General features: G+C 39.0%; 1 protein-coding gene across 1 annotated transcript in view; it reads left to right on the forward strand.

Moving 5' to 3' along the window:
- Positions 1–15,903, forward strand: part of plxdc2b (plexin domain containing 2b) — a 124,058-nt gene extending 108,155 nt beyond the window's left edge. The window contains exons 12-14 of the mRNA XM_084747212.1: positions 994–1,032; positions 9,097–9,263; positions 11,296–15,903. Coding sequence (XP_084603338.1) covers positions 994–1,032; positions 9,097–9,263; positions 11,296–11,415 — 326 coding nt within the window. The 3' untranslated portion in view covers positions 11,416–15,903. The remainder of the gene's footprint in view (positions 1–993; positions 1,033–9,096; positions 9,264–11,295) is intronic.
- Positions 15,904–22,408: the final 6,505 nt, after the last annotated feature.

The following is a 22,408-nucleotide window of genomic DNA, read 5'->3' on the forward strand; positions in this document are numbered from 1 at the left end:
ATCTACATATATACATCTGTGCTATCTATGAGGCTGTGTTTTTGAATGCATGAACACATGGATTCATGCACATACGTGGATGCAGATATTGCACATTTGCGCTTGTTTTTGTTTGTTGTATGCTTTCCTCTTTTGCTGATATCTTTCTCTTTTCTTATTTATTATTTTACATTCTCAGTATACACACAACCTCAGGTTTCTAAAGAAAATCATGCTACATGGCTCCTAAACACCTGTACTGAACTCATGCTTTCATATTTTTAGTAATTTTTGTTATTTTGCAGACTTAACTATAAATGGCAGCAGGAAATGATTTAACACACTAGACAACTGATAACTTCAGGAGTAAATCCCACTTCTGGCATAAATCTGAACATTGCTAATAAAATATATTTCTGTGAAATAAACATTTATAGATAGTGTCTTTGTGTCATTTTCCTCGTCCAGTGATGATTATTCATATTCATGACCCTCACTCTCTTGTGGGATTGACTTGGACTAAATTTGATGCGGTCGTTTACAGTGCGATATCACATTTAATGATTCATTTCAGACACCAAAATGTGGCTGCAGTTGCTCTTTTCAGACTTGAAATAGAAAATCCTTTTGAATTACATCGTTCAGTGAAATATATCTGCTGGTGTATGTGCCGCATTTGCATAATGCAGGTCCTTATGGTGTGTGTAAATGGCTGCTACCCTTTTCCAGCAGAAGTGGGTCACGCTACATTTCCATATTTCACGTGTATAGTTAACCCCAGACAGCTTTTATGTGCTGAATTATGCATGTGGACCATTATATTCAAAGCATTAATTTTTAATCAGGTTGTAAGTGTAGTAAATTTCATGTTGAAAAGAAGATAGTGCAGTAATGAAACAAGCTTCAAATCTCATTTGGGACCTTTAGGGAGTTATTTATATTATGAGAGCCTTAAAAACAAACTACAAAGAGAAATATTGATTATTATGTCTTTCTCATTTTGTCTCCTCACAGATGATACCAAGATCGCCCTGCATCTCAGAGACAACCAGGGTAAGTCCCCATCTTCCCCAGCTGTGGCGTCTAATAACTGTTGTTGCTCTGGCTGCTGCTAAACTGAGCCTTTACTCCCTGCTGTATTCGTGGCTGTGGCTGCCTCTTGTTTTGTTTTTACCACTGACGTATTGGTCCCTGATTGCTTTTTGATCTTTTCTGGAGGACGTGTGGCTCAATGAGCTGATAAACTTTATCCAGCCGCAGACTATAATGCTTAACTGTCCTTTGTGGGCTGCAGCAATCAATTAGAGTGTCTGGACGGGTGTGAGGGAGAGGAGAGGCCGTGCGCCCAAAAGTTGTATCAAGTTACACTTTATATCACTTTATATTAGTCACAAAGGCAATATGAAGAAGAGCTATGTCTGTAATATTTTTTCATTAAGATGTGGCTGTGTTCCTGTAAGGCATCGGTAGAAAACAAAGTTGCTGGACAAAAATTAAGGAAGATATAGTGGCAATTTAGATGTAAATTAGTATGAATGTTTAACTAAAAAATATATGAGGAGTTCGTTTACAGAAACAGATAAACTGAAAAGAATAAATCAACACTACTTTCACTGATATTCTCCTGAGTGCACTATAAAAAAAAATGTGTTTTATCTTCATGTATATTTCTCAAATTGTTGGAGGGAAACAGTTTTAATTTAACATGTTGTTAAAGTAGCTTGTTTTGCATGTTTGTGTACATAATTTAGATATAAGATGGTGATCTTCTCACTATGTTACTGACGAGACAACGATTTCTGGCTTCGCTTGAATCATAACACTACATTATGAATGTCAGAGCCCACAGAAAATTGTTGATTTCTACAAATGAATTATGAATCCGTTGTCATTAATAAGAAATTAAGTTAGGAAGCTTTATTTCCCCAAATGTCTATATTTGCTAAAAGTTCTATATGTGTTGCATGTAGTGCTGCTACTATGAATTATTTACATTATTGGTTAAAGGCGTATTCCAGCAATTTAATATTCTACTCCCTTAAAGCTGACTTGTCAGAGGCAGATTTTAAAAATATATTACTACAGAGGCAGAGACATCCTGATGTTTTTGGACGTCCCTACAGTAAGTAGTATGGGGATCTTACAATTCCCATGATGCATCTTTGCAGTGTCTTGCTTTACACGCTCCTTCCCTGGTAAACACTTTCACTTTTTATCTAAACGAAAGTTAAAAACCCCAAATAATTCAGTTTATAATAATGCAAAATAGAGAAATCTATTCTGCTAAAATAAAAAACAGGGCTGCAAAAAAAAGTTATTTTCATTCTTTGTTAATCTTCCAATTATTTTCTCAATTATCAGTTCATAATTTGATCCATAAAATGTCAGAAAGTTGTGAAAGATTCCTGCTACAAGTTCATGGTGATGTCTTTAAATTGCTTGTTTTGTCCAACTAGTGCAAAACTGGAAAAGAAATTCAGGTTATCATCCCATAAAACAAAGAAAAGCAGCAAATCCTCACAGTTATTATTATTATTTTCCTTTATTGGACTGTTCAATTAATTGACAAATGGTTTCATTTCTACTGTGTATATTTATATGCAGTCTATGTTTGAGACATTAGTTGTATAAATAAACAAGAACACTGTTGGGAATATTGGCAGTTATCAGCCCCAACATTAACTTTTTCTGTATGTTAAGTGCTGCCTGGGTGGATTTGGCATGAAATCTGTTGAACTGCTCCATGGTACAAAATAAAAGTGTGGAGTAAAGCTGTGCCAGCATAAAATTAAGCTACGATTAACATTTTTTTAGGGAGCAAAAAGGGAAATATGTGAACTGCTGATGGAAAAACATTTACCCTGATCAGTCAACTCAACTTTATTTATACACCGCCTTTCATACAAACGTGCTGCCCAAAGCGCTTCACACAGCAAAGGCTAACAATCTGTCTTAAAGTTTCTCTTAAAAACTTCCCCAGTAGAGACTGTAAGGCCACGGTGGCTGAGTGCTGACTCTCCATCAAAAAGAGCTCCAAAAGAGAAAACATCAAAGTAAAAAACTGCACAAAAGTGACGAAGACGACGACCATGGTCTTTCTGACTCTGATCATGTTTGTTTACACCAGAGTATCGCAAATAATTTGACAGTTATTTAGAGAACGCTACACTCGACACAGCGAGAAAATTCAGTAAAAGTACAGCAGAGGTTAGCTGTTAATATGTGCCAAACATCCAAACACTGAAATGACTCACAACTCTTTCATTCTTTTTTTCTTTTTTGGAGATAGCTTCTCAAATATTTCATTTCCTGCTGGAGAGGAACTGGAAAGCCACAGCTTCTATCACACTTTCATTACACAAACGCTGCATGCCTCTCATCACTGTGGGACTCTTGGCACTGTGATGGTATCTCGCCTGTTTTTCATGAATCTAACCTTTTTTTTTTCCACCACATACCTGCCAATAACGTTATTCAAGGTGAAAGGTAATTGCGGGGAAGGCATTGAGATTATCATACGGAGCAGAAAACATGTAAAGCATAAATTTCTACAATGATTTATTGATTTTAGACAGATATCATAAGCACTGGCAGCACGGTGTCCTCTGACCTTGACTGTGGTTGGAAACGTTGAGATTGCAGCTACAGAAAGTGCTGAGATAAGGAACGACAGCGGCAAACCGCCTTTTCTCCGGAGTCTCTGCCCACCACCACCGCCGCCGCCACTCCTCAGCGCCCATTCACAAAGAGTCTGAATTAACGGTCTGTTCAGTTTGTATTGTGAGTTTCCTAAAAACCCATTAGGCAGGTGAGAGAACGGTTGTGCTCCTGTGTTAGCACTAATGTAGAGCTGAAAAACAGACCAGCTCTTGGCTGGGCTTCCATTGGTCTCGTTTGTCCTTTCTCTAAAGCTCTAATGTATTTTATTGCTGTCTAAAAGCTCTGCTGCCCATTAGTGTTTACTCAGTCTCCTCAGGTTCTAGCAGTCATAAGGACAGAGCTAATGGAGAACGAATTCAGGGCAATTATCTAAAGATGTGCCTTTTTCTGTGTCCTGACTGCATAAATATGACCAAATATTTCCACAATTATGAACTCAAGAATATTTTTAGACATGCTGGCTGTATGGATGACAGTGTTGGGTGGTCCAGACCAGAGAAGCAACTACCAATTATTTTCACAATTAATTGATTAATTGTATATAGATGGGATGACAACGGATTCAACCGGTCTAGTCTTTGCTAAGTTGCTGGATGCTTAAATCATCACCAAATCATACTTAGATCATACTTGTGTGATGCTGCATAGATATTAGTGTGCAGGGTTCTCTTTAATGAATCTATTTAAAAAAAAAGTACTCATTACATTTTCCCAGAGCCTGAAGTGACGTCTCCAAATTACTTCTTCCATTTACGATGATACATTACAAAGCAGCAAATCCTCACAGTTAAGAAGCTGGAATCAGGGTTTTTATTGTTTAAAAATGGCTGAAAATTTAATTGATTATCAGAATATTTCATTTCCTTTTGATCACCTCTAGACTGGACTGAAATATATATCTCAACAAATCGAGCTGCAACAGGTAGTTGATTAGTTGGCAAAAAATCTGACAATCGATGAATCAGTTTAGTCAGTTATCAAGTAAAAATGCCAAATATTTGCACTTTAATTGCAGCCTGTCAATAACTATTCATGGTGCCCAGAGGATGAATTCTAATGACTAATGTTTTACTGTAGCGCCACCATCAGGTCAGTTTTTCAAGTTCAGTTTAAGCTTTGGTTTATAGCTAAATATCTACAATACTACTAACATTCCCATCACGTTCACAGCTTTACATTATATAATATAAATAGTGGATGGGTCTGCTGGGTCTGAAAAGTGAAGCCAATGCAGAACTGCTTTAAACCTGCATTGCATTTGCAACTGCATTGCCACTAGTAATGCATACTGTTAGGATTTTATTGATCCTGATATCGATACTGATAGTGGTCAGCAATATTGACATGTATCGATACATACTGCATGGATACTACTTGCCATGATTTGGTGCAAAAAGATATGACATGAAAAGATGTGAAAAGATTCAACAGTAATTGTATTACTGCTTTTTGCAGAAGTGACTAGTTAAATTGTCTCCTGAGTTTTTAGCTGCATTTTTGCATTAAGTTTAGTAAAAATGAGCCCATTCGTTGGAAGGTTTTGTCCCTTAAGCTGGTTCCGCAACATTAAATACTAACAGCAGTATCGTTTGTCCAGGGATATGTTGATATTTATAGTATTAAACAGTCAAGAAGAATCGGTGCCAGCTTAGAGACAGCTCTCAATATCCATCCTTAATTGCCACGCTATGATCAGGATGAAAACGGCGAAACAAAACCAACATGAAGACTTAAAAATATGTGGTTTTGGCTGTGCTGTCTTTCATCAACCCAGTATGACCCAGAATAAATGATGTTTTGAAGCCCTTGTCTCTGCTGTCTCATTGGTTTAAATGTCCCACTCAGTCTGCCCAGACTGTCGACCTGTGTCCGTTAGCGTCCCGCTGGTTATTTAGCTGCTGGCTGTTGATTTCTCATTGTGTCTACATCTCTGCTCGGTCTCATGCCCCCTGCTAGTCCACCAACACCCCAGACTAACAGCCTGTCACATCATTTGGGCCTCCAACTGACCAAGAGATGGCTCTGGGAATCTGCAGCTCTGACAGATTAAAACAGGAAAACTGCCTTTCTGAGAAGACGGGAGAAAAAACAAACACCCTCACACTGTGGGTTTTTTTAGGATTAAGAACCACAGCGAGTCATAATGTCATTTTCCCTGCCAAGTTATTTTTCTGTGACTGACAGTATTCTCTGAGAGCTATCATGAAAAACACTACATCCAACACCAAACAGCATTATGAGACCAGTTTTCAGTCAGATTACGGACAATGGAGGTAATCTATTGTTTTGTTTTGTTTGTTTAATGCGGAGCCATTGTGAGGGATGTTTCAGCACACCAAAACATTTCCAGCCTCGGAGTGCACATAATGGCCACGCTGACTTACACAACCACGCGTTCACAGCGACTGCCCACACACATCGGACAGGTTTGATTACCAGCCGGTTATTCTGTGTGCTGGAAATCAATGAGGCAGGGAGCCAGGGGAGCGGCGGGTCGGCTGACAGGCTCGGCACCGGCTATAGCTGCTAATTAAAGGCAGGGAGGAGTTCGGGGGAGAGGTTGTCAGGGGGGCAGAGAAGAAGAAGAAATCTGTGAATAGATCTGGACTGAACCTGCTATAAATCTGTAGAGATATAAGCTGCGAGGGGCAGCGTCCTCGCCGTTTGTTTCATAATCACTTCATTAGTTCTCCTGAGCTGCACTCTGAGAAATAAAGGTGCTAACTAGAACCATGAAGGGTTCTTGAGTTTGTCCCCATAGGAGAACCTTTTTTGGTTATTGGTCGAACCTTTTATAAAGGTTCTACTTTGAACCCTTTCAGGACAAGGAAAAAAAGCAGGTTTCAAGAACCCGAGCTTATTTGGTGGAAAAGAGAGAGTTCTACCTAGAACCCAACGTAAAGGGTTATACATAAAACCATCTGCGAAAGGTTTCCCACAAAACCCACTATGAGAGGTTCAACAGAGAACCTTTCTATGGTGGTTCCATAAAGAATCCTCTCAGGGGATTCTATCAAGAACCTTTCCTAGTAAGAACTCTTTTATATTCCAAAAAAAATATTTAGAACCCAACCAGGGGATTCTACTGAGAACATTTGTATATTCCAAAAGTTTTCTTCAACTCGAGGTTCTAAGGATAACCCTTATATATATTCCAAAGGTTTATCTAGAACGTACCCAGGGGGTTCTTCTGAGAACCCTTTCATTTTCCAGTGGTTTTATCTAGAATCCACAAGGAACCCTTAACCCTTAAAAGGTTCTGGGTAGAACCTCAGGCCCTCAGGAGGAACCTATTTTCGAACCCTTGTCTCTAAGAGCGTACGATCAGTGAGTCACCATGGTGATGTGCCATCACTAAGAACAGTTTCTCTGTGTTTCTTCTTCTTCTGTTCTCATTCTATGCGTTCCTCTGGCCAACAAATTGCAGGTGAAAATTGCCTTGTTTTTTTCGTGTTTGGAAATTGTGCCTGCGCAGATGAAAACAGATATTCCCAGTAGGTTACAGGACGCTCTCATCATCTTCAAAAGAACTCTCAAAAAACACCTGCTGGGTCGAGGCTCCAGTATGAATCTAAGAAAGTACTTTAAAGGCGAGTGATGTCTTCCAAGGCTCAGTGAAGGACAGACTTATTACGTAGCCTCCTCAGTTTGCGTTGCCACTACTGGAGGATAGAATAAGACTCTTATCAGCTCCTATAGGCCAGTTTCCTCCGACTATCAGTTCCATACGCTGCTAACCTTGGCATGGGATTAACTCTTATTCGTGTTTGGCGCAGAGGAGAAACTGCTCATGAATACCTAAACAGACCACAGGATGATCATACCACAGAGTTTAAACATGAACCTTGAATCTGCTCTCAAAGTGAAGGCACTGTCCCTTTAATCACCCACATGAAAAACCCATGAAATCTACTGAAGATTAGTATGAACATAGCTGCTTTCAAACAGACGAGGCCGAAGGAGATTTACAGTTGAAGTGTCATTGTTTCAAGTCTTTTTGTGTGAGTGTGTGTGTGGTGACATTTAGCAAAACCTGGACTACAAGTATGTCAATATTAAGGCATACTGGTGCATGGAAGGAAAGAAAGTATTGATGAATGATGAGTGTCCCCTGCTGGTGGATAACGGAACTGCAGCAAAGGAGGAAAACATCATATTGGTGCTTTTATCCAAAGCCGTGGTTCTCAAACAAAACAAAACCTCGAGGCACATCTGTATGTATATCTGTGCAAACACACATCATACTAATATCCCTGAAAGCGGTTATTTTAATGCCAAATAAAAAAAACAACAATAATACTTATGAAATATTCATTAACAAAATAATTTAAGAATTCATTTGAATATTTGTAAAATCACATCAAAGGAGCGACACACCCGTTTAAACCAGACATGTCACAAAATAAAAAGGAGGTGATGGAACTGAAAAGAAGGAGAAACAGACACTCTTATAATTTCCACCATCTGGCATCTGCACGAACAGCGAGAACTGGGGTTTGCTGAATCTTTTTTTAGGGAATAGAATTTGCTTCTGTATTGGGAAATGAGTGGTTGCAATTGCAATAATAATGGATGGTTATCACAAAATCCCCCTCAGCGTACCATTTGGGAACCACTGATCCAGAGTGCCTCTGCATTTTAGACATGTTTGGGGGGTTTTTTCTAGGAGACAGTGCATATTAATCAGCACTGACTTTTACAGGCACAAAGTCTTGAGAATGTGGGAATTTTAACTCTTATGTTTTCAAGATGTTAAGACAATTCTTGACTTCGAAGCCTTCTTTAAAAATGTATGATTTCCAACCCAATCTACACAATCGTATTATATTTGAAATTAAATGATCCCATCATCATATTTGTTATTCATAGCTAGACATGTCCTCTGTTGATCTCTTACTCCAGAAATTAACAAGAATTAAATCATCCTGATCAAAACATACAGCCGAAGCTAAAATGAACAGCTGGTAAAATAAGCAAAGTGACAATATACCTTGATTGCTGTGGGTATAAAGGAATTTTCCCTTTTCAAGTTCCCTTTCACAAAGCTCTTCACAAAGGCAGCAAATAAAAACAGACAAGCTGTAAAATCATGAGGTTTTAAAAGAAAACAAAGCAATTTAAAGCATTAAATTACAATACAGGCAGGAATGGGAAAATAAGGTCTATTTTAAGAAAGAAAAAAAACACAAAAGTGCTTAATTTTATGCTTATTTAAACTGTGCAAACCCTTCATTTAACAACATCAATTTGAATTTGTTTTGGTTAACTCAACAGCTAATTTGCACCCATGGGACTGCTGACAAATTAATAAAAATCCTCAGTACACAATGAAGTGGCAACAAAAATAGGAGAGAAAAAGAAAGTGAAGGTATAAACACTCAAGAGTTGATCTATGAAAAGTATTTGTATCTTTATATAAAAGGTTGTAACAAGCTATTTGTTTGTGTTGTTTTTCAGTGATGCCTGCAGACAGCGCTGTAGACAGGGTGCCAGGTACACACCCTCTGCACATTGGTCTGATCCTCGGCATCCTCCTGGTGATGCTCATCATGGTTGCCGGCGTGCTGGTCACCGTGTACGTCTACCATCACCCTACCTCCGCAGCCAGCCTCTTCCTTATCGAGGTGAGCGGAGACGCAGCCATCAGACACGATGCCCGCCAGGCGTTAGAGCGGTTTGATTCCAAGTGAAAGTTTGCTCTTGACCTTGGAAGCAGTAGTAATCTAGCCTCAAGGTCCATTTAAGAGCTGCTCTGTTCTTTTGTGATTGATAGTTCATAGTTGACTTGCTGTTTCAGAGGTCAAGAATGAATTTAAATCAGTCTCAGACTTTTAAACTTTTAAGCCAGTGTGTACGAGAAGTCCTTGAAGCGCTCTGAAAAATTAATCAAAACAGGAATTTGACAACTGAGCAACTTTATCTGCTGAGGATGACTGTGATGTGGTTAAAAAGCTTCAGGACAGCTACTTCAGTTCATTGTCTTAAAAATGAGATAAACAGAAAAATATTCAAACAATGTTCAATGATTCAGATCATATTTTCCTAAATTTAAAACCTTTTGAAAATTCAAGGGCTAGTTTGGGTGTTTTGAAGTGGGCTTGTATGAGGTATTTATGCATCATCAGCACATTACATATAGTAGATGGTGTAGAAGCACTGGTGTAGGAAGCTAAGCAATGTACTGCTGTGGACAGGGGCTGCAGAAAAATTTATTTTAGACACCTAAAAAAAGACTCACTGGAAAAAAAATCAATATCAGTTGAAGTGTACGCTATATTTAGTATAAATTTACTACTTTACTTTGCCATTAGACAGCCTTTTCCAATGGGAAACCACTGTCATATATTGCTCTCTTCCATACCACCAGACTCCACTGGCCAAAACACTAGCTTTACCTCACAAAATACAGGAGTTGCTTGTCTACTGCTGGTTTAATCTGGTAAATTGTTTGTGTTATTCTGTGACTTTGGTGAATCCAAAGTAGTAATTTCAAAGACTGAAGTCGCACAATAACACAAACAAACAGATCGAGCAGCAACAGACCAGCAACCCCTGTGTTCTGCCAATGGAGTTTGGTTGGTATGGAGAGAATAATATCTGGCTGATATAATGACAGTTTGACATCGGCAAAGGCTGTCTGATGGTAAGCTAAAACTTTTTTGGGGGTGGCTAAAATACACTTTGCTGCTGACCCTGTCCACAGCAGATTGTTACTCAGCTTCCTACACTGGTACTGGCGTACCAACCGCCGTCTAATACACAGACTGTTGATAAGTACCTCATACATACGCACTTCAAATAATCGTAACTATCCCTTCTAATCCGTAATAATATGTTCCTTTGCTGGGGAAATATATTCACTGATTTCTGACTTCCTTGATCAGTATGATATTTCTGAATTTGAATGCAGACAGTTTTCCCTTGTCTTTTTAAATCAGAAATGTGTACAGAGCCCTTTCATTTTTAATAAGACACATTTTTCTCAAACCCTCAGACATTCCAGTGTAATAGTAAGAAAGGATGCACAGGCCGACTGTACAAAAACACACCACATTCAGCGCTCAGTGCATTTTACCCTTCAAATCTCATAAATATGCATTAAGGCCTTCAGAGGGGAATGATGAAACTTGGTGCACACAGTCTTTCTTAATAAATGAATGTGAATCCCCCCGGGGATGAGGTGGTGCTGTTTGGAGAGCGTAGTTGTGTTCAAACATCTTTTAAAAACAAAACTGCCTGTGTTCAAAGTTGTTCTCGTTGTCTGTATTACAAGGTCATTATCAGTCGCAGGAACTCCCTGATGTGGCTGTCGCCCGTTAAAGTGACGCTCCATCTTGGCTTGGAGTATATCAGACATAATTTTCTTTTGATATGTTTTATAGTTTACGTTTTTAAAGGGTAAGGAAGGTGATTTTCTATTTTTTTTTTTTCTTAATGGCTTACAAATGTATAGTTTCTTTTTTTAAATTGTTGACTAAAGCTGCTGGGCACTGTGGCTTCAAAATGATCTTTTACGCCGACAAACATTATATGTGTAATTCATGACACAAATCAGCAAAGGTCAGCCTCAGCTGTAACCTTTAGATGACACTGTGACCTCTGACCTTTACCCTAAACGCTGTCCTCACACTTGTCCCCTCCTGACCTCCCTTGCAGAGACGCCCCAGCAGGTGGCCGGCCATGAAGTTTCGCCGGGGTTCCGGTCACCCGGCCTACGCGGAGGTGGAGCCGGTGGGCCAGGAGAAGGAGGGCTTCATCGAGTCCGAGCAGTGCTGAGGGAGGAGGGGGCGCCTGCTTCCCCGCAGCCCCACCCCCTCCCCCCTCCTGTGCCGCCACCTCCTCCCTCCTGCTGCACAGGGACGTCTCACCAGGAACCTCCAGGATCTGCTTGTCGGCGGAGGAGCTCGATGTACACAATGACTCGTTAAGACTGCGGAGTCGGCCCATTGAGCGCGACATGAGACTGGATAGAGCAACCAACGATATGAGGAAGTGAGACAACTGATCCAACACTTGAGCCCATTGTTCAGCTCCTGTTGGCAAGGAACTGACCTACCGGGGACAGAGGGCGGGAGCAGCATTGATGTCATCGACCCATTGGTTAAGTTTTGTACGGCTGCTATCATGTTGCCATGGAGGGATTGTACAGCCTGACTGCCTAGATTGGATACTGGTGTGTCTGAGGGGGTGAATTATACAATATATATTTTCAGAAACAATACAGAGTATGTGAACAGAGATTTCCACTTTATTGTTGGTGGGGTTATACTGTATAGGCCTTTGTATATCCATCAGGTTTCTACTTCTTTTCCTTTTTCTTTCAGTATGTTGTTTTCACACAGGGTTTGGCACATTTATCTGTATAGACCGTCGGTATTGCTTTTCAATACCATAGCAGGCATATTGACTTTTCCACTGCACGCTCTGCACAGAGAGGCTGCAGCCGTGTGATATGACGCGAGCTGAACTCCTGTCACTGCGATCGATCGCAGCTCGGAGGAAAAGCTCTGAACTTTTCGGCATCGGTGTTGAATTAGTTTGTGGCTGGTTTTCATTTTCTGAAAATGAAGTGTAAGGTGTTTTTTTTTTTCTTTTCGTTCACTGAGAATATCTCAGAGGGATTTATTTTTTAATGGGTGATGGGCACACTCGTATCCTTCTCTTTTGATTGGTTCTTTGATTGATTCCTTACATCATTGATACCATTTTGTGTTTTTTTTTGTTTTGTTTTTTTGTTTTTTTTTTGCTGTGCCATTTTGTCCCTGACTAGAGTTTGCACAATTTTTTTCCAAGCACATTTTATTTGCTCATTTGACATGTGGTACTAATGCAAAATGACAAGACAGGCGCTTGTGGGTGTGTATGCTGAATATATTTTCTTAAGTGTAAGTGATTCTGTGTGTGTGTGTGTGTGTGTGTGTGTGTGTGTGTGTGTGTGTGTGTGTGTATATGTGTGTGAATGCAGAAGAGAGCAGTTTACAGTCGTGATTGGATATCCACCTGCTTTATGGGTGCATATGTTTGAGCTGGCTCTTGATTTGAATCTGAGGTATCTGGATACAGTTTGTGTGTGAGCCAGAAAACACACTGGTATGGTTGGAGTTTTCCTTGATTTTTTTTTTTTTTTTTTTTACAGTGTGGTTTCCTTTTTCCAGTTTGTCGCCAGCATAACCATTGGCTACTCTGTGTTTTCTGTTATGACCGGCTCATCCATGTCAACACATTAATGTATATACCAAGGCCAAAACATTTGCAGATTCAGGTAACTCATGGCAAACATTTGTAGTATAGCAGTATAGTACAGAAAAACTTTTTTATTTTTTATGAGTGGCCTTTTTTTCTCTACTTTTTTACTTAAATGTGAATACTGTTCCAATCATTACTTTCACTGATCAACACACAAGGCTTCTAACTGAACAAATTCACTCATTTCTACTGTTAGATATTATTGCAAGACAAAAAAAAAATCATGTTTTTACACCGATGATTGTACTCATTTTAGAGACACTATCAATATCCTGGAATTCTACTGAAAAATAAAAGCGTGCAATATTACACCCGTTCAGTTTGACACTGAAAATGCATCAAAACAACAATCATCTGGATTTTTTCTTTTTTAAATTTCACACCTCGTCGTCATCACATTGAGACCAAAGACTAATAAGCATCTGAGTGAGTTATAATGTTACCTCAACCTCCCCGCAGCCTCAGCAGCCATGCCACCATCCAGAACATACCAGATTAGCTGTAGCTAGAGTGGTTTACTGGTTAGCAAGCAGCCATTTACAGTATAAAACTGCAATGCAACCGACCGTTCTCTAAACCCCTCCCCCTGACAGCGACTGTCCAATCGTAGCTTAGCAACCATGACTAGGCAGAGCAAGCCTGTCAAGCTTTGGATTTGTCCACGTGTTGAAGTAGTGTAGTGTTAAATGGCAGCGCAGGAACCAGACCAATCTCCTGAGTTCATGTTTTTATTTGCTGTGGCAGAAAAAAAAAAGTGGTTCACATTTGTGGATTGGTCTGGTGATGCCATGCTAGGCAGTTACACTAATTTGAAAGCTGATTAACATTTGAAGCTGGTTTTAGGCAGCCTGGTGGGCCAAATGACAACATGAGCTCGGCAGATTCGTCTGGTTCCCAGGCTGCTAGGTTTTTGGGCTCGACAGCAGGCAAAATTACTTTTCACAGCAGATAGGGTAGTTAAAAGCAAATATATCGCCAGCCTAACTTGCTTAGTTTCTGTTGTAGTAACTGAGCCTACTTGCAAGGCCAAGAAGTGCGGTATTAATGCTAATGTAAGCTAACAAATACACACAATTATAGCAGGCTGCCAACTACTTGGATAGGAAATAGATTTGCAACTTGGGAAACGGGTCAAACAATGTATTTATCATGTAGTGGACTGAATATTTTTTATCCACATGGTTAAAACAGTTTATGGGGATTCTGAAAGTACCATCAGAACATTAGTGTTTTTAGAAGACCTTTTGAACTTTTTCAAACATCACAGGTTACTTTTTTGTTAGAGCCCTGGTGAGCCAGGTTTCCACTGCAGGAACTTTCTCCAGGGACCAGGAACCTTTGGAAGAACTCAGTGCATTTCCACTGCAGGGACCAGGGGCTAAGCAGCAGGTTGTACTTGCAGCAATTTATTTCAGCCACCATTTTTGAAAACCTGCAGCTGCAACCCAGCTTGTTTTTTTGTTGGAGTTACAAAAGAAAGCATAAGACAGATGGACAAAACAAGGCCTCCAACAAAAATGACATGTACATCGCTTTTCATTTGCCAGTGTACGAATTTGCCCAATCTTCATGGGTCTTTAGACTGTGGTGGAAACACACTAATTCCCAAAAGTACAGGATACTTTGGGTGGAAATGCATCTTTGGTTATTATGTGATTTAACTTATGCCTATACAGTACAGGCACTAGCATAATCCGTGATGATGTTATGTTTGCCAAACCAATGAGTTTAGTCTCCAAGTATGGAATCTGATCAAAAATAAATAATTTCCCTTTATCCTGGAGCAGCTTTAGCCTTTATTTCACATAGTCATCATGTGTACATGCATTTTTGACATCTATTTTTACAAAACTCATGTTTTAAATAAACCAGCTTTAAACAAGTCAGCCAGAGACTGTATTTTTGCCAACTTACGGAGCTAACATTAGCTTAATTAGCTAGCTAGCTACAGCTGATAAAGTCTGACAGCTGCAGTTGTCATTTGCCTGAAATCAAGGGCCATTTGTTTCAAAAAGTATTATGAATTTTTGTGAACTGCACAGAAAGCTTGATGGGCGTAGCAACAGTAATTAAGAGGGGGGCGTGGCTTAGCTAACGGCCGACATCTTTCATTTAAATGCAATGTAACCATTTCATCCTCTAAATACACTCTCATTAACATCACCTACACACCCAAAGAGTCATGCACAAATACCAAATTAAGGACTCACTGGCTGTTTAAACCTTCTCACAACCGACTTTACAACTACGCTGAGTTCTGATGTGGTCTCATTGGTGTCGACCAGAGAGTACAAACCTCTGCTTTTCAAACCCTCTTTTAATGACGCCTCATAACTCGCCTCCGCACCAGCAGAGAGACGGAGGAGGAGCGAGTTTAACAGGCCGATGGTTTTCACATGCATACAGATATTATTTCAATATTGTTAGACTGATCCCTGTGGAGAAATGCTCTTTGCAAGTGCTTGTAACATCCGCTTGTTGTACACTGCCACCTGAAACTGCAAGTGTTTTTTATAACCACTGTAATAATGCAGTCAGAGAAAAAAAAAAAAAAAAGGTGGCTGACGGTTGGATTTGTTTGAGTTGAACATGTCTAGAAAACCCGAAACACTTTGAGGTTAATATCTAGCAGCAAAGTCTTCACTTGCTTCACTGGACTCGACTAATAATCACTTTCACTCCCACTTTCTTAACAATGTTATTTTAGATGACGAAGAGCAGCATAGTGGTGTTGTTGAGATAGGTTTCTGCTGTGTGATGTTATTATTTTTTTTTTTTTTTATCTCTGACTTATTATGAGTTGGATTGAGAGATGTTAAGTCACGCAGATTCAGTGACGATGATGCCAAGAGCTCAGTATAAAAAAACAAGAACTGTGACCTTGTTTTTATCTCATCACGACACTCCATAGCACACAATGAGACTCAAAATCACACAGTATCATAGCTGTCTGTAATTTCTGTAACTGCTGTTGTTTTGATTACATTTGAAATAATAAACAATGTTGTTAAATACAAAGACGTCCACTTGAGTATTTCTGTTGCACTCCTGTTCCCGTGTGTAACTGCTTGTTTTCCGTTTAAAGGTGCAATGCAAAACATTCAGTCTCACCAGATGTCAGCAAACAAGTATTTGCAATGTAAAGATACAGAGGAAGATGCATGACCCGCCCTACACTGCCTCTGATTGGCTTAACCTGACACACTCCTTATTCTTAAACCAATGAAGGCATCGAGTGCTGACTCCAGGGAAAAAAAAAATCTGCATCTCCCTATGTTCTGCCTGCATCCATTTTCAAAATGCTGGCCTGGTGAGTAAGTATCTCATAGCTAAACAGTACACTCAAAAACATCTCTCAACACATTTTAAGTGAGAAATATATAATATAGTAGAATAAACATAATCAATATTTCATCAGCACTGCCTAGTTTCACTGTTTGATCTAAGTTTTGTGAGCCTCCATTGGAAACTGGACCCAAAATGGCGGCCACCTGGTCACAATCTTTGTTGTATTACAGCTAAACAGTACACTAAAACATGTTTCTAAAAACATTCTGGGTAAGAAACAAAAACTTTCTGAAGACATTTCAAGTTAGAAATAGGTAATGAAGGAACAGAATACTTATCCATACTTGATCATACTTGATCCAAAATTGCAGCTGCCTGGTCAAAATATTTCTTGTATTACAGCTAAACAGTACACCAAAAAATGTTTGTTACATATCTCATCTTAATCTTGATCCATATTTGATCAGCACTGCCTAGTCTGAGTGAAGAACAAAAATTACATAAGCATAAATGAATAAATAAACATAGCTATTAATCATTAAATATGTTAATAGATTTAAAAAATTCCCTTTGGTAATGAAAAATGCCGTATCTTTATTTTTTTATTTGTGCTTATGTAATTTTTTGTCCTTCATATAAACAAAAATATGCATTTCTTTTGATCTGACATGCTGGTGGTCTACTGTGACCTCTGGTGGCAGTGAGTGTCGCACCTTTAGGCGTATATTTGACTATATTATTATATTACATATATTTCTAAGTATAATAGGATAGAAGGAGTGAATTTCATATATAACAGCTTCCATAAATCAGCATTAATGTATACATTCAAAGCACAGATACAGAAAGAAAAAAACATAGAGCAGCTGGAAAACTGAAACACTGCATAATGCATTATCCTGGCTTAAATGCCACTTTAATTAATTTACAAATGCATGCCAAAAAATTAAAGTAAGATCTTCTTGGGACAGATTAATTTGGAGGAAAGCCAATGTTTGACTGACAGAAGGCTGAGCCCTTTCTGTCAACACTCATTCTGCAAGTCAATCACTTGACTATGAAATCTTCCCACAGCTTTCTGCAGCCCATTCCCGTGTATATTCTCTTCTCTACGTCCTCTATACTGATGCTGAAAGAGAGCCTGACAGTGAAAAATGCTGCCTGGTTTATGTGAAATCCTTGGATCAGGTAGATAGTAGAACTGCCTCCTGCAGATTGAGGAGATAGGGCTCTACAGCAGCACAGAGAGAAAGCTGAGTAAACAAGACAGCACAGGGGAGCTCAGCGAGCTGGGAGGTACGAGGAAGAAGGAGGAAAATATTACTGACCCTGCCAAGCAGAGATTTCAGACTTTTTTCTGTTTTTTTTTGGCATGAAATTGCTTCAGTAGCATGAAGGACAAAACCAGAATTAAACTTTTATAATGTTTGGCTCTGGAGCTACAACTCAAGGAGACAGTCAGGAAGTAATGAAGTGTGTTACATAAACACAAGCTCTGCAGTTTTTAACCAATAAACAATAATAAGTGGGTGTTGATGGTTGGACACTCAGCTATTACATTCCCCAAATCAAGTTAACGAATCGACTGTAGACAAGGTCATACCAGAGCTGTGAATCATCTCTGTGAGCTGATGTTTTACTGCCATCTAGGGGTCAAACTGCAGAACCGCTGCCCACAGAGGAGGAGAAACAAGTGAGACGCCTACATGCAAAGGTCAATGCATTTTGTTGTAAATATTTTATCCACCTGATTTACTTTGTTTCCTCACCTACTTCACTTCCTTTACCTCACTTCCGTTAATTTCCTTCCCTCATCACTAACTGGCTCTTGTTTTTCACCTTTTGTCACCCCTTGTTTACCTGATTAATTTCACCTGATCAGGTTCACTTGATCACTCCTTATTTGAAGACTGCTCTCCCTCTTGCTCACTCTTTCATCTTCACATGGGCTGCTAGTTCTGGTAAGAGGAGTTTATCTCTTATCTCTTATCCATGTCAATGCAAGTTTAACTGAGAACTTTATTTATCTGATTCTGAGTTTTCTTTGCATCCTGAGCCAGTGCCCATAACTGTGAAATTTTCATTCTGGCAGATTACTTCCTTGAATCAATACACTATAAAACCCAATCTAATACTTAATCTAATACACATATTCTTGCTGTGTATTATACTAAAGTGTGACAGTTAGTTGAGTAAACAATTACTCTGCAATATTTTTAAAAGTTGATCTAACTGTTTCATTCTTTTCAAAGCACAAATGTCAAACAATCTCTGGTTGCTGTTTTGCAAATGTGAGTTTTACTGCATTTAACTTGTCACTTATAATAATAAATTTAATCTTTATTAAATAAACCTACATTTTGCTGATACTTAACAATAACAAATGTATTTTTCCTCCTCAATCAAAGCTTTATTTCCTCACCAACATATCGTATGTTCTCTGTATTTTGCTAGATACATTAAATTCTTAACTACAATTAACAGGTCATCAATTAATTATCATCCCCAGCCAATACCTTTCTCAAAATGTTTGGCATGCAGTTGCAGCCCAGGCATTTCATATCACCTCAAAGATACAATTTAAAGGGACAATTAATTCCAAAATAAAAGATGCATATTTTTTTTCCTCCCTCTTTCTCCTTGTAGTGCTTTTTATCACTCTTGACTGTGTTTTTGTGAGTTGTGGAGTTTTGGAGAGCAGAAGGATGTATGCATCTACTCATGGACGAGAGGCTCATGCTCGTGACAGCACAGGATGCAAACATTAATGGCGTCCTCCTCAGCTGAGCTGTAACCTCTTATCTATGAGTAGATGAATGCTTCCTTCTGCACAGTGATACAGCTGGCAGGTGTAGTTTGGTAGAAAGAAAATAGTTCTTGCATGAAACTGTTCAGTGACATTGCTGTTGAATTTTTCAATTTTGAACACCACAAGCCCATCTAGATCTATTATATTCGGTAAAGGGAAGACATCCCTGTGACCAATATCTCAAACTCATCAACTCACGCCAAAACAACGTAGACAACTAGTGCTACAAGTAAAACAAGTTTTTGTCTTTTGAGGCAAGCTGTCCCTTAAAATAACCTCAAACACATAATTTCACAAACCTGAAGCACATTTCAGTGACTCATTCGCACAAGACAAATATTCAAGGAACAGACTCCAGAGTTTGATCAAAATATACAACTATTTATTTGAATCTAATATAAACAAAAACAACACAGTTCAGGTCTTGTTATAATAAAGCTATTTAATCACTAACAAGCAATTCTACTGAAAACAGTGTGGGTCAATATGTCATGTCGCAGGCCTACAAAGGATACGGAAGAAAGACTCTTCTTTCATGAATTTCTTAAGGAGTAACTTGATTCACATCCTGGACTTGGACAGTAACTAAATCACCATTACAAACACTGCTGCTACAAAGGTGAGTTAGATCAGGTTGCAATTTCTACAGCAGTCTCTTTATATGACCTTATTTTGTGACTGACGTTCTTCTTCAATCAACAAGTCTGACTTTTCGTCATGATTTTCAAGACTCTTCTACCTTTATATTAAATAATTTCACTGTTTTGTGACTGGAGTATTAGTGCTGATTGCCACTTAATATGTTGTCAAGTGACATTTAGCCAAATAAAGCATGACTCACAGTAGCAGCAGTGTTTGTAACTCTGAATATTTAAAGTTGAAGCACTTTTTGAAGGCACAGTTTTTCTCAAATCCTCGAGTCTAAAATAAAAATGTCAGTAACACTGAGTCGTTTAGGGACCTGTGTCCAAGAGGTCTGCAGCAGGCCTGTGTCCTGTCTCATATTTCTGTGTTAAATGTCAACAGACACGTCTGTATTTTCCCCACGCTACATGAATGAAATACCCATAGTGCATATTTGAGGATACAACACAGGGTTTGCTTGTGCTCTGGAGATTATAAACACATTCATGCAAAAAACAAATTAATAGATCTACAGTATTTACAGCATTCTTACAGTAGAAGGACAAAGGGTGCATTCACCAGGTGTCCCAGTGAAAAGAGGTCCAGATTTGATGGTTAGAGTGAAAACCAGCTGATGAGGGTCCCGAGGGCCAAGATCTGTGACATTTCCAAAAGACTGAAGGCATTATTGTCCGACCAGGATCCTTGAAAGTCACTTTAACAATGTTATCAGCAACTAACTCTCTCCTACTTTTCATTAAATTAACTCAAACTAAACTAGCCCCAAGTAAAATGATGTGTGGAGTGATCTGCAGTTGAGGGATATGTTCGAGGCAAGGATACACTTGTTTATGCTTAGTGCAGACTGTCCTAAAAACAGACACACAAGAAGTGCGACTGGAGTTGTTAAACTGGGTCACAGCACCACAGTTATCTACAGTATGTATGTATGTATTGTTTTGTTGCTGTAACACTACCCCAGTGAGCTATCGAGGGCCTATAAAAAAAACGGCGACACGCCTCCTCGTGAGAGATTTCAGGGTCTGTCCAGAGCAGCTGACTCGACCCCTTCAAGAGGCGCGACAGGAGCCCCAGCTGGCTGCCTACAGCCCTTTAAGGTCCAGTTTGTAAGATTCACAGAGATTCATTAGAAGAATATGACAGAAATTGAATATAATATTCATAAGTGTGTTTTCATTAGTGTCTAATCACCTGAAAATAAGAAGTGCTGTGTTTTTGGTTACATTAGAATTAAACTTTTATATCTATAGAGGGTGCTGATCCTCTGTGGAGGCCAGCATGTAGCATTGCCATGTTTCTACAGTAGCCCAGAATGGCCAAACAAAACACTGGCTCTAAATGGGGCCTTCCTGTGTGAGTATAGTAGCCAATGTAGGTTCTCCTACACACTAGGAAGCAGAGGGTGACTTGATGTGTTTGCAGTCTGCAACCTGAGTGCGAGATGCCACTAGCTTCTACATACTGGTCCTTTAATGTGGTTATTCCACTGCAGAATATGCCACGACTTCACCAAGCTCACAGGACACCATAACAAACAAAAAGCTGCAGAGTCTTGCATAATACTTGCATAGCCTGCTGGAATTCAAGGACTACACCAGACTACACAATCACCTAAAGGTGCCCTGTGGTGTTTTCTTGTAAACAAACAATATGTTTACAGTCAGTGCGTCTCACTGAATCAATGTTTGCCTCCTTAAAGAGCAACTCCAGGCTGAAAATCAGTGTTTGATTGCCTACTCTGGTTGAAGGTTTCAGAATCATTTCACGATTGATGGGTGTGGTCAGAAATGTGCTCTGTTGCACCTGTAACCACACCCAACAGCCAGTGATGTCACAGGGTCCTGGAGTCCACCTGTACATCACTGCAGCAAGGTGTAAAGTTAAAGGTCCAGTGTGATTCATCAGCAGAATGTGGCAGAAATGGACTATCATATTCATATGTATGTCTTCATTGGCGTTTACTCACCTCAGTGTGAGAATTGTTGTGTTTTCGTTACCTTAAAATGAGCTGTTTATATCTACATCAATACTTTTTTGACTGACTTTTTTATATTATGGTATCTAGAGGGCAAGAGCTATAAAAAGAAAGACTTTACTGTGCAGTGCCAGTACTGTGGGCACGTTGGTAATAAAAAAAGAAAGAAAATTACACTATTTTGTGTGTTGAGGACTTTTCTTCAGATCGACTAATTGACAAATTTTACCTATAAAATGTCACAATATTGAATTTTAAAAATGAAATATACCCATCAGTCCCTTAAAACCAAAGATGACATCTTGAAATTGCATTTTGCAACCAACACTAAAAAAACATCAAAAATACTTAGTTTACTATCAACAAATGATGAGACGAGAGGATTATCAAAATAGTTGATTATTAATTTTCTGTCCATCAACTGATTGTTGCAGCTCTAGATAAATCATTTCGTCCATAAAATGTCAGAATATTGAACTTTAAATGCCAAAAAATAATGAAAACTATCCATTACAGTCTCCTAAAGCCCAAGATGACATCTTGAAATTATGTGATTCGTCCAACAAACACTCAAAATTACAAAAATATATCAGCAAAATATACAATGGAAACGCTTGACTGGTGATTATGAAAATGATTTAAATGATTAATCAATTGTCAAAACAGTTGCTGGTTAATTTTCTGTCAATCGACTAATTATTGCAGCTCTACGTGGCACATCCTTGCCTCAAACATGTCCCTTCTGGCACAAAGTGATACAAGTGAAACAAGATCATTTCTTTAAGGCAACACACAACAGACAGAAA

The sequence above is a fragment of the Lutjanus erythropterus genome, chromosome 21 (assembly GCF_056507025.1).
Source record: "Lutjanus erythropterus isolate fLutEry1 chromosome 21, fLutEry1.hap2, whole genome shotgun sequence".
In the NCBI taxonomy this organism is placed as follows: Eukaryota; Metazoa; Chordata; class Actinopteri; order Lutjaniformes; family Lutjanidae; genus Lutjanus; species Lutjanus erythropterus.